The sequence below is a fragment of the Pyxicephalus adspersus genome, chromosome 5 (assembly GCF_032062135.1).
Source record: "Pyxicephalus adspersus chromosome 5, UCB_Pads_2.0, whole genome shotgun sequence".
NCBI lineage: Eukaryota > Metazoa > Chordata > Amphibia > Anura > Pyxicephalidae > Pyxicephalus > Pyxicephalus adspersus.
The window spans coordinates 139,123,273-139,139,603 of record NC_092862.1 but is presented as its reverse complement, the minus strand read 5'-3'; the positions used below and the strand labels follow the sequence as shown (position 1 = coordinate 139,139,603).

General features: G+C 37.6%; 1 protein-coding gene across 1 annotated transcript; it reads right to left on the bottom strand.

Annotated features, from left to right (window-relative positions):
- Positions 1–2,457: 2,457 nt before the first annotated feature.
- DLX6 (distal-less homeobox 6) lies at positions 2,458–10,750 on the bottom strand. The gene is made up of 3 exons (XM_072413473.1): positions 10,408–10,750; positions 5,518–5,711; positions 2,458–3,195 (listed from the first exon to the last, which is right to left on the bottom strand). Exons 1-3 carry the CDS (start codon positions 10,739–10,741, stop codon positions 2,944–2,946), a joined length of 780 nt encoding a protein of 259 aa, XP_072269574.1. The 5' UTR covers positions 10,742–10,750; the 3' UTR covers positions 2,458–2,943.
- Between the last annotated feature and the right edge of the window lie 5,581 nt (positions 10,751–16,331).

The following is a 16,331-nucleotide window of genomic DNA, read 5'->3' as shown; positions in this document are numbered from 1 at the left end:
CCTCTCTTTGTAAGCAATGGTTATTTGTTATTTAGGAATAATGTATCCCTCTCTCAGCTGTAATCCCTACAACCTCCCTTCTCTCTTTATCTCCTGGTATCATAATGCAGCCTAATTCCCAAATTTTAGTCCCCCCCCCCCATCTCTACAATTTGTATATGAATAACAGAATCATTCCATTCTTTTGTTTCGCTTTTTCCCCCTGTGCTGTATCTAAATAAAGATAGCTTTTTACTATTAAAAGTGGGAGAAAATTACAGGTAATTATCTTTGACGGTAAAAACGCTGTAATCAGCAGGCTACATGAAAAATTACTCTAATTATGGCGCATTTAAGAGAATGGGAGAAAGAGAAGGAGCAGAAAAGAAATCGAGTGGGACCCTTTTTTCCCTCTATGTGGATAAAACGTTAAATTGTCCCCAATGTCTGTCTCACACTGGATGGGCTCTGCAGCTGGAAGGCTTTGTTCCCTTCAATGGGTCCTGGGGAGATGGAGAGACCCGAAGAGGCGCAGTGGGAACTCTGGGGGATCATCAAAAAGTCGCAGCGATTTTCTAGCACTTAACAATGGCTGAGCTAGAAAAAAAATGACAAGTCTGCTCGTTTCTAAGCCATTTTCTGAAGACTGGAGCCCTCTGAACAACACACACACATTTACACATACACACATAGGAAAATATATTCCCACCCTGGTATGCTGGGTAAGTAATCTTTGCTTTGTGCTTAATTATAGTGAATGTCCTTTTTTTTCACCACTGTGTGTCTGTCATTATATCGAACAATCTATTGACTCCTGATAAATGCTTTTGGTGGCTTCAAGGATGGATGCCCAATTCTGCAGTATTAATTGTCGCAGCATGAAGCAATGACGAAATAAGGCTTTTTATTGACAGTCTGGGTGAATGGTTCTTGGTTGGGGGGTTTGAACACCTTGGCCAGCCTTGCACTCTCTGCTCTGATCTGGCTTATGTGGTCCTGATGGTAAAATGGCAACAACCAATCAGGTGAGCGCTCCATTCCCAGGGCTAGAATGGAATCTTGTACCTGATTGGCTGCTGGGGGCAACTGCAATCTTAACATTCACTGCCCTGTGCTGATATTGATGAGTGGTGCTGTTCTATATAAAGCAACAAGGTTGCAGTCACAACTTTTTATAATTATATATATAATATAGAACTGTGATTTGTAATTCCTATTGAATCTATTTGTTAACAGGGATCTCTATTTTGGTTTAAGCTTAATCAATTGAACCTAATGTCCTAATTATTTCATACAGATTTTAATGATGACATTTTAATTACACTTGAAGTCATAGACATATAGTATTGTCTATGCTCCAGGCTAAATCTTTCATTCTTATTATTTTAAATATTATTTTATATTTTATTTCATCATTATTACTTTTTTATTGTATTTTAATCATTTTTGTTATTATTTATTCCATTACTGGGCTGCAAACTGTAACACAACTCGAAACATCTATTATACCCTATATTAAAATAAATTCATTATATTTACTATAACTTTATGTGAATTGTATCTGCATTGTAGTCATGTCCAGTTTGTAGGACCAATCCCAAAAGGATAAAAGGAATTTGGGCTTTTACTTGATTGGACTATTCAAGTGAATCTTGACAAACTCATTTAGTAAATCAGCTTTGTGTTCTATCCACAGCAAGCAACTGATTCCTAGCTAAAGCGAAACAGTAATTTCTATGTTCTAGGCCAAATGTTCTATTATTTGTATTATTATCATTATTATTAAAATATTTAATCGAGCTGGAAATTGTAGCAAAATGAGTTATGTTGCTTATAATAACCCATATAATAATTTAAATGATGTAAACGAGGCTGATAGGAGTTTAAGATACTTTGTAAATTGTATTATAACAATGTAGAGAAAAATGATCAGATAATTGAAGTAAATGAAATGAATTTAAAGTCTCAACACGTTTAGTAACCCTTAAAATATTATCAATGGTAACCAGATTTATAGGATGCAACTTAAGCAAAATTTTATAATATTGGGAAAATCTAATTTTATTTATTTTTTTACATTATTATTCTGAAAAATAAAACAAAACTGGAGCAAGCAGGTCAACTAATGCAATGCTATTAAATCTATACAAATGTGTTGTATATCTTAGCCAAATCAAAATAATATTTCCTATTCTTGTTTAAAATAGTACTTTATTATTATTATGGCTTTATTGTTTAGTATATTTTACTTATTATTTATATTAATTCTATATTAAATATATATTTAGTATTTTCGTATTCACTGATAATTTTTTTTTCAATATTGGGTTTAATCAGTACAGGAGCATTTCTCTATCATAACCTTTATTAAACCTTTATTATTATATAGGAGCAATCCCTGCGATGCAAATATTCCCTTTTTGTTGTCCAGGCTTAATAAATCGAACACTCAGAGCTTGTCAAGGAATGAATTCTTTTTCTCCATTTATGAAAGACAATAACATATAAAGTATATACAACTAAAATTCAACAATATATACATACATTTCATAATTATAAAGTCCCTGTATTTTTGTTTTGTGTTTTTGTTTTTTTTTTAAGTCTCCTCACCTAATCTGCGACATTTCACAGTCTCTTTAGAAAAAAAAGTGGTTTTATTTCATTGTAGCCAGACTGGTAGGTGAATGTGTTTTTTCTGCACCTCAAGCAGAACGAACCATTGCAGAGAAATAAAAATAATAAAAAAAAAAGCTCCTGCGTTTATCTGTTCGCCCTGTTTTATGAATTCCCAATGTTTCGCTGGTTATTCCTGGGAGGGCTATCCGCCCATGAGGAGTTTGTGTTCCCCAAGATCAACGTCTTTGAGAGTTGTGTCTCTGAGGTTTCTGTCATTTTGGCAAGAAACTGGAGCCACCGCAGACTTTGCGCAAATTAAAAAAAAAAGGGAAATGCACCCTGGAGCTGTCACATCATCTGCGACCTTTGCATTGTGTCTTGGTGTGGGGAGGAGTACCAATGGGAGTAAGTGGGCATGTAGCTGTTGGGGGGGAGATTCACCCCCTTTGTTGATGCTGTAACGTCCCAGACTGGGGGGATAGCTGGAGATCGGGGGGACAGGGCAGCAGAGCCGGGCAGGGGGTCGCTTTCAAGGGGGTTACCTCCTTGTTTCAGCAGCTTCTTGTATTTGGATCTCTTATTCTGGAACCAGATTTTCACCTGAAATTGGGGAAAAAATCAAATTGTTAGCCAGGGTACAAAACAGCCCCCAAGATAGAAGTCTGAGAGCAATTCAGAGGCAGCAGCACCTCTAAATACCCCTTCAGCAATCCTGTGTTCTGGGTAAAGTATCAGGCTGCATATTTTAATAAATGAGCAGCAAGGTAATTATGCAGATGTATGATTAATAATGATTGCTGGATTATAGAGATGATTAAAGAATATTATTTCATGACACAAACACACAGAAACTGCTCAGACTTATCATTACAATGAGTCTGATTTATTAAAGCTCTGGAGAGGATACACTACACAGTGAAGCTGGGTGATCCAGGAAGAGATTTCTAAAAATTCATTTGCTTTTTGTTAGCAAATGTTTTCAGTCCTGGACCAGATCTATTCCAGGTTTGCTGCATCACCCATGTTCACAGATGAATGTATCCTCTCTATACTTGGAGAGCTTTAATAAATTAAATTCGATAGGTGAAACACAGCACCAATTCTTGCAAAAAAAAAAAAAAAAGCCAATATAATAATTTATCTATTTATAGCAGAAATACGACAATGCCTTTCATTTGGGTTTTGCAAAATGTAGATATGTTATGCAAAAAGAAAAAAAAACAATAAGTATGAGAGTGGCTTAGATAAAAAGGAATTGAGAGTAGCTTAAATGCAAAAAAAATAATATTAATAATAGAATAACATTAAGAATGACTTAAATGCAAAAATGTGAGAATAACTTAAATATAAAAAGAAATGAGTGGATACAAAATCAAGGGGATCTAGTTATAAATGTGTGAATCTGACATTGGTTCAGAATCTTCCAGGTCAATGTTTTTTTAATGGCAGTAATTAATTACCCACCAGGGAATGTTTCAACGAATGTCAGGTTTACAGCTGTATATAAGAATAACTTGACAGCAAAAATGTAAAAAAAAATATAATGAACGAATGCAAAAACAAAAAAATCAAAAATTAAAAAAAAAAATCTGGGAAAGAATAATTACAAAAACAATAGGGAGAACTTATTGCAAACCCAAAAATTAAATATGAGTAAATACAAAACTAAAAAAGAGAATGATTTTAAAACCAAAATTAGAATAACTTGAGAGGAAAATAAATCAAATTTAAAAAACAAAAAATAAAAACATGGGAGTAGCTAAAACGTGAAAAAAGAAAAGATAATAAAAATAGAAAAGATTGGTTTAAAAAATGATGGGAATACTTGAATGCAAAAATAAATAAATCAGTTAAAAAATTACAAAAAAAAATTAAAATGGCAATGACTTGGATTTAAAAATACAACAAAAACTTAAATAACAAAATAAAAAAACTACAAAAAATGAGAATGATTTGAATTCAATCACAATGAAAATGACTGGAATGCCAAATAAAAATGAATAATGATTTGATTACAGCAAAAAAAATGTTGAGAATGAAATCATTAGAGCTAATTAATTCTCAAGCAATTATGGGCGGTTAATGGGAGCTGCAATATTTCTTTAACTGTCATTGCTGGGACTTGTAGTCCTGCAGCTGTTATGTCTTCCTGGTTAGGAGGAGACACCATTGCCTGTCTGTAATGCAGGGAGGTCTGTGAGCTGTTACAGTCTATGGGCCTGACACCGCCTGTCCTGTATAACACAATGCAGTCCCCCCTTTGTGTAGAATTGTGGCACATGTTCCCTGCAGATCAATGAGCTGCAGTTGTTTGCTTTTTGCTTCCTTTACAAATCATAATCAGAATTTTTGGGGAAATGTTTTTGAAATCATTTTTGAAGTTACAAAATGACCCTGAGAGGCCAGATGTGACTTTATTTCAGGCCTGATATGTGAGGGTGAAAATACCCAAATCACAGAACCAGACATGGATTTGTGTGTGTGTGTTGTTTGTCAGGTGAAACAATCAAATCGTTATCAATCCCTTCTATTGTCCAATGATCAAAGCCTTTTGTTCTTCAAGCATAGAATTCTGCAGCCATCCCCTGACCCCAGGGCAGCCAATAACCCCTGGGGGTAAGTGTAGGAAACATGCTGCATATAACATGTCTACATACAGGGCTGCAATATTATTATTATATTCATAAACAGGATTTATATAGCGCCAACATATTACATAGCGTTGTACAATAAATAAGGGTTGCAAATGACAGATAGAGATAATGACACAGGAGGAGGAGAGGACCCTGGCCCGAAGAGCTTACAATCTAGCAATATGTATCCAATCATATGATCAAAGGATGACCCATAAAGCCTGCATCTTGTATGACAAATGGTTCATTGTACAATCAGATTGTACAGATATCTGTATAGATCTCTTACCTGTGTTTGTGTCAGGCCCAGTGAAGCAGCCAGCTCGGCCCTTTCTGGCAGCGCCAAATATTGCGTTTGCTGAAAACGATGATTTAACGCTTGTAACTGCAGACTGGAATATATCGTCCTGGGTTTCCGGATCTTCTTCCCTTTACCATTGAACCTGATTTCCCCGTTTTCAATGACTGTCGTTTTCTGTTGATCTGAAAGAGAATCCATGAGGAATGCCATTAGATCAGAGCAAAGCTTACAAGTGACTAATATGTTGTAGGACGCAGTGGTGACGCACGAGGGCACGCTGGTACTTATAGTCCCCCAGCAGCTGCCAAGGCCTGAGCTAGGCGGTTAGCTGGCGCTTATGTCCCTGTGTGTCCCTTTTATACCCATCCCTGCGAGCAAACCTTTTACACGGCTAATTGACTTTTTATGTAGCCAATTTGCTGCCCAGGGAGAAGAAGCAATTGGCTATTTCACTCGGTGCTTTTAAATGTCATATATCTTCAAATCAACCCATCAGACGCACACAGACGCGTCCATGACGCACAATATATATGATATGCGTTTCTATAAAAATGACTTGGTACTGAAGCTTCATGCAGCAGCCATAGCATGGGCAATTCTTCCCAGTCAGGCCTGACTCACCGACACTCCATACAAGCAGGAATAAAATATGAGCCGAAAATACAAACAGCCCTCAGACATTTGCATAGCACTAAAGATGACATATGTACAAAAGGTACAACCGACCGATCAAAGCGATCTGACAGCCTGATTGACCACACTCAATGGGACGTGTGACTGCACTACAAAGAAACAATTCACTCGGGGGTATTGGAATCGCTGCTGGGAAGAAACTATTTAGGATCGATGTGTGAGAGGGGAGAGGGGAGCGATCCCTACCAATCAGCCAATAAATCCCTATAATGGGGGGTAGAAATGGGAGAAGTGATACAATATATCAGTGGGGGTGGGCTGTACATGTGTAATACATTGAATATTTTATTGTTCATGTGTATTATTATATATTGCATATATATACATGGATGATGGAGGGATGGATGGATGGATGGATGGATGGATGGATGGATGGATGGGGGGATGGATGGAGGGAGGGAGGGATGGAGGGATGGATGATGAATGGATGGAGGGATGGATAGATGGAGGGATGGATGGATGCATGGAAGGATGAATGGATGAAAGGATGAATGGATGGATGGATGGATGGATGGATGGATGATATGATGGATGGATGATGAATGGATGGAGGGATGGATGGATGGAGGGATAGAGGGATGCATGGAAGGATGGATGGATGAAAGGATGGATGGATGGATGAAAGGATGGATGGATGGATGGATGAAAGGATGGATGGATGATATGTTGGATGGAGGGATGGATGGATGGAGGGATGGATGATATGTTGGATGGAGGGATGGATGGATGGAGGGATGGATAGATGGAGGGATGGATGGATGCATGGAAGGATGAATGGATGGATAATATGATGGATGGATGAAAGGATGGATGGATGAATGGATGGATGGATGGATGGATGGAAGGATGGATGGATGGATGGATGGATGGATGGATAGATGGATGGATGGTATGATCATATATGACATCAGCATGAATGTTTTTTTTTTTACAATTTTATTAGGGCCCATTGAAGTATGAAACTCACAATTCATCATACTGTATTTTAATTGTTATAGGTGTGTATTATTGTACCTTATATTAGAATAAATGTGTAAAATATATTAGTATTGGTGTACATCACAATATTTAGAGCTATCCTTATATATTTTATATTATGAATGTACATAGCTGTATATTACTATGATTTATATTATATATATATATTACATATGATATAACTGTATCTGCCTATGGGAGAATTCAATCTTTATGGGGGATGATGGGTTATATGTAGAAATGTATGTGTGTAGGATAAATACAAATACACAACACACACAATGTATACATATATATTATAGACAGAGGTGTGTGTGACTATTTAAATATATATGGAACTTTCTCTTATCCACAAACATTTATTGCAGTCACCACAGCATACATACATCTAAATATATATATATTGGGAAAGTTCTATATACATTCAGATATGTCCCAAACACACATCTCTCTCTCTCTCTCTCTCTCTCTCTATATATATATATATATAAATATATTGTGTATTTAATTATCTATCTTTTGGCAGAGATAAGTTCTATATACATTTAAATAACTCCTAAACACACATCTCTCTCTTTCTATATAATATATACATATTTTTTGTGTTTTAAGCCTCATTTAAATTTCTGTATAACTTTTATACCATTTCTCTCTCTCCAGTGCATAAATGTTCTATATGTATATAAATGACACCTAACACATAATACATGTATATATTATAGAGAGAACTGTGTATTTAGGACTCATTTAAATATATATAGAACAGAAGATATATTATATTATATGCAGACAGCTGCAGAGAGAGAGAGAGATAATTAAAAGTTCTATATACACAGCCCTGACACACATCTCCCTCACATATATTGTGTTTATGTGTCATTTAAATACATGTAGAACATTTCTGCACTGAGGAGAGAGAAATTATATAAAAGTTTTATAAACCTTTAAATGACACCTAAAAACACTATATATTGTGTGTATCATTTCACTACATACAGAACATTTCTTCACTGGTGATAGGCCATAGCATTAAGCAGTTAGAATTCACAATTCCATATGTATGGATATATTGTATCTCTATATATATATGTGTGTATAAATATATATTTACACATACACACACACACATACATATATAAACACCTTTCTCATTTTATCATATATATATATATATATATCTATATATATGTATGTGTAAATATATATACACTTGCACACATACAAATATATATATAGTATATATACACACACACACACACACACACATATATATATTTAAATAAACACCTCTCTCATTTAACTATAAATGTATGTATATTTTCTCCCTCTATATCTTTATATACATATGTGTGTGTATATATATAAACTTATACACATATACAATATATATATATATATATATATATACACACACACACATACACACATATTTTAATTTAAATAAACCTCACTCATTTGATCTATATATGAATGTATATGATATAAATCTGCACACTCCTCTGTATGTACTAATAATCTGCGGATGTATCGCAGCCCCCGGCTACACAAAGCTTTGTATCGCAGCCAGTATCGGCCCAATCCTTCCCCCATACACTGACTTGTCACACTGGACTAGCAAGTCATAAATCCTGGGATATTTTTGGTTTCCTCCCTGGACCGCTCAGCGCTATAGAGAAAACATTGGCGATAAAATGATATATCGCGATAAAAGGATACATCGTGATAAAACGATATATCGCCATCACAGTTCAACGAAGCACAGCGAATACATCAAAAATCATTCTCCAATTCGCAGTCAATATTTTTTTACGCCATTAGTTGGTTGTAAGAAGAAATAACCAGGGAGTGGGATGGGGCTGCAGTGTGACCGATTTCCCAGGTTGGAGGGTGGGTGGTCGGTGCAGGATTCATCCATACAGGGGTAAATATTAAATGTAGCTGGAAAATAATAATAATAATGGTTGGACAATCCCATAGCCAGACGATATGGCAGCTCAGGTGGATGTACACCTCTGGTGAGGGCAGCAGGCAGGAGGGGTATACAGGAGATACATGGAGTATGTTTGCTGCTGGCTGAGATGGGGTGTATTGTATAGGTAATGTTTGTAGGTATGGTGCTTGGAGAGGGGTGCTGGGTGCATGGAATAAGATTCAGGGGTCATAGTGTTTGGAGAGGGGTGCTGGGTGCATGGAATAAAGCGCATGGGTCATGTTTCTGGCAGAAGGGTATTAAGTGAATAATAAAGGGTGCAGGGGCCCCAGTGTTTAAATATTAAAGCTATGTACAAGAGAATACAGGGGTCATAGTTGTTTAGAGAGGCATGCAAAATATTTGAAAAAAAGTATGGCGCATAGAGAGGACTTAACTAATGGTGACACCTTGGAGGAATGACAGAATGAAAAGTAAGGGGTGCAATAAATGGGGTGCTGTTGGGCCATACACTACACGGGGTCAGGGATGAAGAAGAATTGCTGAGGTGTGCTTGCAGGGTGAAGGCAGAAGCGTGACATGCAGGGGAAATACCTGAAACTGGATATCATGCTTGCAATGAAGGTGACTGATGGGTGACACAGAAAAAAACAAGGTGCAGAATGATTGCAGTGGGTGCTGGGATGGTGCAACATGCTCGAGGGGTTCAGGGCGCAGAAGGGTGCGGGATTTGTAAAGTGTAGTGCATGGTGTAGAAGGTTGCAGGGTGCTGTATGGGTGTAGAAAGGTGCAGGGTCCTGTATGTGTGCAGGGGGTGCCGGATCGGTGCAGGGTGCTGTGTGGGTCCAGGGTGCTGTATGGATGTAGAAGGGTGCAGGGTGCTGTATGGGTGCAGGGGTGCCGGATCAGTGCAGGGTGTTGTATAGGTGCAAGGGGTGCAGGGTGCAGTATGGGTGCAAGGGGTGCTGCAAAAGTGAAGGGTGTTGTATGGGTGCAGTGTGCTGTGTGGGTGCAGGGTGCTGTATGGGTGCAGGGTGCTGTGTGGGTGCAGGGTGCTGTATGGGTGCAGGGTGCTGTATGGGTGCAGGGTGCTGTGTGGGTCAGGGTGCTGTATGGGTGCAGGGTGCTGTATGGGTGCAGGGTGCTGTGTGGGTGCAGGGTGCTGTATGGGTGCAGGGTGCTGTATGGGTGCAGGGGGTGCCGGATCGGTGCCGTAGTCAGTGCGCGGATGGCTGACACAGCTCAGCCGGGGTGCAGCGTGTGTCGGTCGGTCTCACCTGGCTCCTCTCCCCGGGTCTGGGTGGCCGTGCTGCTGGAGCTGCTGCTGTTGTAGGATTGCAGGTAGGGGCTGTGCTGGCCCATGTACGGGTAGGCGGCCAGGGAGCGGCCGTACTGGGTGTTGGTGCCCGGGTAGGACGAGCTGTCGTGCTGGTGATGGTGGTGGTGGTGCGGGTGAGATCCGGAGTGCAGGCAGTGCAGCGGGTAGTGACTGGCAGCCATAGCCGGAGAGCTCTGCTGGGAGTGGGAGGACTGCTGACCAAACTCCATAAAGGCTGACTTGGACGAGTCCTGAGCTTCCAAGCCGTCAGCCATCGTAGTCATGGTCATCATCAAACTTTGTGATTGAGAGCAATCAACCCCCCTCCCACCCCTCAGAGGCCACCTACCCTATACTTAGTGTAATCCCCCCTTCCTTCCTCACTCACTGACAGGCCTGGATGGAGGAGCCTCAGGCTGCTGCTTCTTCTGGATTCCTTTTTCCCCTCTTTTATTCCCCTGCTTATTGGGATTTTATTTGATCCCCCCGATTCTCATTGTTTGGGGTGTGCAGTCGGTGCAGAGATTTAAAGGTGCAATCTGCAAAGTTCAGCTTCTGCTTCTACACTTCCACTGAGTGAATGGTTTGTCTCCAAAGGGCAGCGCCTCCCGATTGGTCAGTCAACCCCATGACGTCACAATCCCTCTGCTTCTACTGGCGTTTGTTCCTGAGCCCACCTTTCAGAGACTCAGCTCCCAGTCAAGGCTCCCCATACACCCTGCACTAATAATCATCAGGAAAATAATAATAATAATAAGTAACACCCCATACATACTCATAGAAAGGGGATGAGATCACAGCTAAGAGAAAAATGTATCATAATATCATTTAGTATTGTTTGTATTTATATTTTTTTATTATATATATATTTATATGCAACATTTATTGACAGGCCATGCTATTAAAAATTAAGCCAAATGCATTAACCAATTAAAAGCCACCATTGCACCATTAAACTATACAATATATTATTAGTTGTATATAGTATTATCATAAAACAAAGAATATAGTAATATAGCAATATAAAATGTATAGTATTAAACTAATTAATAGTATATAGTAATATAGTATATATATATATATTTATATATATTATATATAAATATAAAAGACCTAGCTGATTTTTACACTTAACACATTTTTGCAAAGGTTAGCAAATATCGTTGCAAGACACTATTATTTAGAATCAGGTGACTTCATTTTTTTAATATGCAATCAACAATTTCTAGCTACTATTTGCAGTTATAACCAAGTATTATATAATGTTATATAGGGTTAATACATTTTCAAACATCAGGTCAGGTGATCACCATGAATGACGTTTTAGATTTCCAGGAGATTTTTGTTTTATTATTGTATTTCTGTATATATATATATATATATATATATATATAATATATATGTGTGTTGTTTATTATATGTGTGTTTATTATATATATATTACACACACACACACACACACATACACACACTCATATATATATATATATAAAATAAACACACGCATAATAAACAACACACACACACATATATGATATAATATTATTTGAAATCATCTGCCAGAAATTTTTGGCTTTGCAAATTTTGTTGATGGTGATCACCTGACCTGATTTTTAAAATTGCCTTAACCAATTAGCAACCATTTTTTTGCTTCTGCATCCAAATAAACAGCCTTCTATGAGCTGTCAGGCTTGGCAATTTTTGTTGCTTTTTTTATTAAAAAAATCCAATCCCATTATTAATGGTAATCAGGCGAATGTAGCCCGATTTGTAGGGATTCACTGACAGATCTTCAAAGAGAACAGGAGCTGCAAGTCAGCTTGTAATGTCATTCACTGTATGCAAATGATGTATATGTGGTTAGTGGTTTTTTTAGAGGATTTATGATTATTGCAGGCTGTGCACTGGGAAACAGAAAAAAGGGAAATCACCCAAGGTTTCCTATGTGTTTGGCATCCCCAATATATTTCAGAATATTGCCAACATCCCTAATGATAAATATAGAGCCTCTTGCAGGTATTTTTTTTCGCACTGGCAGGGAAAGCAATTAGACTTTAATCAGGAATACACACATACACACACACATGCACATAAAAAATATCTTTCCCATGATTAACTGCAGTACTTTGTTCAAATTGCCACTATAAAATTCAGAACAATTTGCTTGTAATGATTATGGACTGGGTTTATTTTGGGAGGTGGAATAAAAGTGGATATAGCATAAATTATCCCCTAATTATACACCACTGTCGCCTCAATTATCCTCTTATCAAAACGGTTGTCTAACTGCAGCATTTTGTTTCACTTCTTTCCTTTTTTTTTTTTTTATAAAAAAGAATCCCATACCTTATTATTATTAATCCACTTATTATTTGCGAGGGGGTTTTATATGGGAAGATCTGCAGAGCCGGTCCCCAGTCGGTTGGCTAGATGGACTGAGGAAAGACACCAAAGGTTCCCCCAGAGCAAAGGACCAGCTCTATGTGTTTGGGGGCCCCTAAAAATCTCTACCCTGCGTCGGGGCCCTGCGCTAATGGACTGCGCCTAAAGTAGCAGGTAGGGCTGAATTTGGGGGTGAGAAGCAGCGCTGGTGGAGGGCAGCCAAAGAAATGCAAAATCAATGCCGGCTGGGGGAAAGTCCAAGGACTGTGCAGGACCAGAGGAGCAGATTGGAGGGATTGTATTCTTTTACTTTAAGTTTTGCAGATTTATTCGTTTTTTTATATTTTGCTATGTATGAGCATACGCTTTTGTAACAAGGCAAAAGAGAGGAGTGATGTTACAATGTTAATTAATAGTTGCTAAATGTTTGTTGGATTTGGGGGCATTTTGGTGATTTTTTTTATATTTTTGTCTTTATTTATAGAATCCTTAATAAAGGGGCTTACTAGAAAGATGGCCAAAATCATATACCTATGCATAAATATATATATGCATGTATAAATTCTATATTAGAATTTATAGTAACATTTAGTAGGAAATCCTGTACGTGTGTGTAATATATTTATTTAATAATTTTTAAGATATATATTTTAAAGCTGTAATATAAAGTCTTAATGAATAAATGTACATAGACAGATATAGTTTAGTATATATATATATATATATATATATATAACTGTATCTACATTATTAGATTGATAGATAAATATTAGATGTATATCGATGGATAAAATATATAGGAGCCAGATATGATATAGATCAGTATATATAGAGAGAAGTATATATATAAATATATGTATTTTTATATATATAAATATATATAATGAAAGTAGAGTTGTAATGTAAACTCCTCATTATAGAAGCATAGACAGACACTCATGCTATTTGTTCCAGGATAGAATACAAGTCAGTAACCTGATCGCAGCACTTACCAGTACACAATGGTGCTATAATAGAGAAATAATAATGTACACACTAATAAAACACTGTGAATTAATGGCAGCTATTGTAGCTGTGTCATATTTCACATCAGCCTGACAACTAAAGCCGGTTCATGTGTGCTCCATCCTCATCCTCATCATGACAGCCAGAACCGGTTCATGTCTGACTCATCCTCATCCTCATCATGACAGCCAGAGCCAATTCTTGTGTGCTTCATCCTGACCAACAGAGCCGGGTTATGTCTGCCCCATCATCATCCTTATCCTGCAGCTCTGCTATAAATGTCGGCCACAGGTGCCGTGTCCCAGGCTGGGGTGATACTGACAGTGCATGAGGCCATTTCAATTATACTAATGTGAGGGGTATTGTGTTGTGTAAAAGCAGTGCAGGTTATAGCTTCGTGTGTTCTGTATTTCTATTTATCTATTTATGTATATATAACATATATACATTTATATTTCTTTTTTTCTCCTATATGTGATCTGTATTTAACACATACATCCAGATGTTTGATCGTTCATTCATTTTGTCCATCTATCTCTCTGTATATTCCTATCATTTATAATGGTGTAAATTATCTATCTTTCTATCTATCTATCTATCTATCTATCTAACTATTATCTATCTATCTATTTATCTATCTATCTATCTATCTATCTATCTATCTATCTATTATCTATCTATCTATCCCTCTATCTATCTATCTATTTATCTATCTATCTATCTATCTATCTATCTATCTATCTATTATCTATCTATCTATCTATCTATTATCTATCTATCTATTTATCTATCTATCTATTATCTATCTATCTATCTATCTCACCCATTAATGTATTATGTCTTTAGATATAATTTACACAGTATCAATATCATCTTATCTGTTAATCATTGCATTACACATAAAAATATTTTCACATAGATTAGATTTTATTTACTTAGATTTATCGATCAACCCCCTCCAAAAATATTTATTCACCTTTATACGATTATCAGTCTACAGTCCATTTGTCTATTTATAAACCTTGTATCCCTCTCTTTATCTATTTATAAAAATACATTTACACTGTGATGCTGTACAAGTGTATTATGTGTCTGATTGCCGCTTCTTAGTTCTTTGTTATCTCTTTCTTTCTCTCTGTTTCTTCTTTTTTTCCCTTTCTCACCATCTCTTTAATTCTCAGTCTATGGATACTATCCGTCTATCTATCTATCTATCTATCTATCTATCTATCTATCTATCCATCATCTATCTATCTATCTATCTATCTATCTATCTATCTATCTATCTATCTATCCCTCTATCTATCTATCTATCTATCTATCTATCTATCTATCTATCTATCTATCTCTCTCTCTCTCTCTCTCTCTCTATCTATCTATCTATCTATCTATCTATCTATCTATCTATCTACCTATCGATCTATCTATCTATCTATCTATCTATCTATCTATCTATCTATCTATCTATCTATCTATCCCCCTCCCCCCTCTATCGATCTGCACACACATCGCATGTCTCTGTACGATCTGCTCTCCTAGTTTCTCTCATTTCTTTCTGACAGATTAGTAATTAGGGAAATATTCCTTCATTAAGGCCGCGTTATGCTGCGCTGATTGGCTGGCATTAATGACTCTTGAAGGCATGAAGTGGAGTTTGTTGTAAATATTGATTGTTATCCTCTTGAGAAAAGCCCAGAGGAATGGAGACACACCTAGAGGGATTGTCTGCTGCTCGGGGCTCTTCAGAATGCAGGTGAGGGGCCCCTGGCCTGGAGCTAGGGGCCCCCCTGCCCTGATGAGGCTGCTCCTGCTGGGGCCATGGAAAGGGCCCATTCTTCAGGTGTTGTCGGCTGTTTTTCTCCTGCTGGGAGTCCTCACCCCTGCTGGGCTCTCAGGCTTTAATGCCGAGGCGTTTACCCACTGACAGGGGATGGGGGCAGGTGTGAGGAATGCGGGGTCAGTTACACCTAGGGACACGGGGCAACAAAATATCCCAGCTAGCGCGCCTGCAATGCTCCTTAGCGCGCAGATAGGGAATTTTATTAGTCTGTGCCAAGGAAACATTCATCACTGCTTGCTCATTGCTGGGCGAATTCTGGGTTATTATATGTGTATGAAGGATGGCTTCTTTGGATTTGGTAGCAAAGCAGTGTAATATAAATCCAGAATTGCCCAGCAATTATCGATTTGATGTCTATCCGGTGCAGGTTCTAAGGTGCGCGTCTAATGCGCCTGCTAGCAGCCAGCATCCAGAATAGTGATTTCTATTTCTCCACACATATACACATTGTATAAATTGCATGGCTGGTTACATAACAACCATCATACACAGGCCAGACATTGCAGGCGTTTTCCTATAGCAGAGCTGCGCGCTAAGGTGCGCTGGGAAGCATTTCTGTAAATTGCTTTGTGTTATACCAAAATCTTGTGTTCTCCTTTTTTCTGAAATTAATTGCTACAAATACTTTAAAGCTAATTTACTAAGGAGGTGAAACT